The sequence below is a fragment of the Portunus trituberculatus genome, chromosome 2 (assembly GCF_017591435.1).
Source record: "Portunus trituberculatus isolate SZX2019 chromosome 2, ASM1759143v1, whole genome shotgun sequence".
In the NCBI taxonomy this organism is placed as follows: Eukaryota; Metazoa; Arthropoda; class Malacostraca; order Decapoda; family Portunidae; genus Portunus; species Portunus trituberculatus.
Genome location: NC_059256.1, coordinates 5967134 through 5969633, shown reverse-complemented (window position 1 = coordinate 5969633; position 2500 = coordinate 5967134). Strand labels below are relative to the sequence as shown.

The 2500-nt window shown below is 43.2% G+C and overlaps 1 protein-coding gene across 1 annotated transcript in view; it reads left to right on the top strand.

Annotated features, from left to right (window-relative positions):
• Positions 1–2500, top strand: part of LOC123503783 (transmembrane GTPase Marf-like) — a 14287-nt gene that overhangs the window by 7253 nt on the left and 4534 nt on the right. Inside the window, 1 exon segment of the mRNA XM_045253786.1 lies at positions 1442–1595. Within this exon segment, the coding sequence (XP_045109721.1) occupies positions 1442–1595 (154 nt within the window).

Here is a 2500-nt window from a genome sequence, read left to right as displayed (position 1 = left end):
AAAAATAGAGTTTCCTGCAAAGATGTGTTGAGACGAGGAACAGTTTGAGTGAGGAAGTGGCGTCACCAACGAGTGTGCAGAGATTGAAAGAAAAATTGGATAAGTGTAGATATGGAGACGGGGCCACACCAGCGTAAAGCCCAGGCCATGGAAAACTACAACTAGGTAAACACACACACACACACACACACACACACGCCCAAGACGGCCAAGAGGGTCATATAAGATGGGTGAAGGAGTAGTGTTGAAAAAGGTGGAAAAGGAAAAGGATTTGGGAGTGATAATACAAGACCATGGGCAGTTTGAGGCTCATATTGACAAGATGTTTGGAGAAACGTATAATTTGATAAGAAATATTGGATTAGCCTTTCATTATATGGATAAAGATATGATGAAGAAATTAATTAGTACGGTAATTAGACCAAGATTGGAATATGCTGGAGTGGTTTGGTCCCCTTATAAAAGAAGCATATAAGGAAGTTGGAGAGATTGCAGAGAATGGCAACAAAAATGGTTCCGGAATTGGCAGAAATGACCTATGAGGAGAGATTAAAAGAAATGAATTTGCTTACCTTGGAACAAAGAAGAGAAAGAGGAGATTTAATACAGGTTTATAAACTGTTGAATGGACTGGATGAAGTGGATAATGAGCAAATGATGTTGAGAGAGGAAAACTTAAATAGAACTACGAGATCGCATAGTAAAAAGATAGCCAAGGGAATATGCTTGAAGGATGTGAAGAAATATAGTTTCCCGCAGAGATGTGTGGAGGTGTGGAATGGTTTGAGTGAGGAGGTGGTGTCAGCAAGGAGTGTGCACAGTTTGAAAGGAAAGTTGGATGTGTGTAGATATGCAAAATTACAACACACACACACACACACACACACACACACACACACACACACACACACACACACACACACACGATTTTCTTTGTGTCTATGTACGCATGGCTATTTGCACTCAATATTTTGCACACACACACACACACACACACACACAGATGCATGTTAAGTTTTCATCTCTGTGTGCGCTTGATGGCTTATGTGCGTATATTGTGTGTATGTTTTGCTCCTCCTCCTCCTCCTCCTCTTCTTCTTCTTCTTCTTCTTCTTCTTCTTCTTCTTCTTCTTCTTCTTCTTCTTCTTCTTCTTCTTCTAATTTTAATCTGTTTTTCATGTTTTCCTTACTTTTGTCTTGTTTCTCCTCCTCCTCCTCCTCCTCCTCCTCCTCCTCCTCCTCCTCCTCCTCCTCCTCCTCCTCCTCCTCCTCCTTCTTTATCTCCCTCTTCACTTCTGTTCTCCACAACCACAAACGACTCCTAAAAATTTTCAAACCCCTCTACGTTTTCTCTCCATTCTCTCCACCCGTTTCCTCCACATGGCCCTCCTTCGCTCCACACGTACCTGAACCCTTTCCCCTTCCGCCCTATCACCCACAGGTCCGCAAGCAGCACCTGGAGCGAACCACAGCCTTTCTCGTCGACGAACTGAAAGTGGTCAGCGCTGGGCAGGCTGGCCAGCGGATTTTCTTTGTCTCAGCGAAGGAAGCTTTGCACCAGAGATTGAGTGAAGCCAAAGGGGTCCCGGTGAACTGTGAGTGTTTGGCAGGTGTTTGCGGTGTTTGTCAGGTGTTTGTGTGTTTGTAAAAGGCCTAGGTGTGGTTGAAATGGTAGATAAACGGCCTGCTAAGTTGCCAGCGCCCTTGCAAGTTTGACAGTTTGCCACAGTGAAGTAATAAGTGTGTTGACACCTCCTCTTAAGTGGAGTCATGTTCGGAAGGTGGAAGCACAGAAGCAGGCTGTTTGGGAGTGCATTTGGAGTGTTTTGGGGTGTTTTGAGGCCATATTAGGGTTAATTTGGGGTGTTTTGGTGTGTTTTGGGGTGTTTTGAGGCCATTTTAGGGTCAATTTGGAGTGTTTTGGTGTGATTTGGGGTGTTTTGGAGTGTTTGGGGTGTTTTGAGCTCATTTAAGGTTAATTTGGGGTGTTTTAGAGTGTTTTGGGGTGTTTTGAGGGCATTTAGGGTTAATTTGGGGTGTTTGGTGTGTTTTGGGGTGTTTGAGGCATTTTAGGATTAATTTGGAGTGTTTTGTGTTTGGTGTGTGGGAATGTTCTGGTGTGTTTTGAGGCTGTTTTGGGGTTAGTTTGGAGTGTTTTGGTGTGTTCTGGTGTGTTTTGATGTGTTTTGAGGGTGTTTGGGAGTGTGTTTTAATGTGTTTTGATGTGTTTTGAGGGTGTTTGGGATGGGAGTGCGTTTGGAGTGTTTTGGTGTGTTTTGAGGCTGTTTTGGGGTTAGTTTGGAGTGTTTTGGTGTGTTTTGATGTGTTTTGAGGGTGTTTGGGAGTGCGTTTTGAGTGTTTTGATGTGTTTTGAGGCAGTTTGATATACTTATAGAAAATTTAGAATGTAGAATAGAAAAAAACATTATTATTATTATTATTATTATCATCCTTTCACCACCACCACCACCACCACCACCACCACCACCACCACCACACA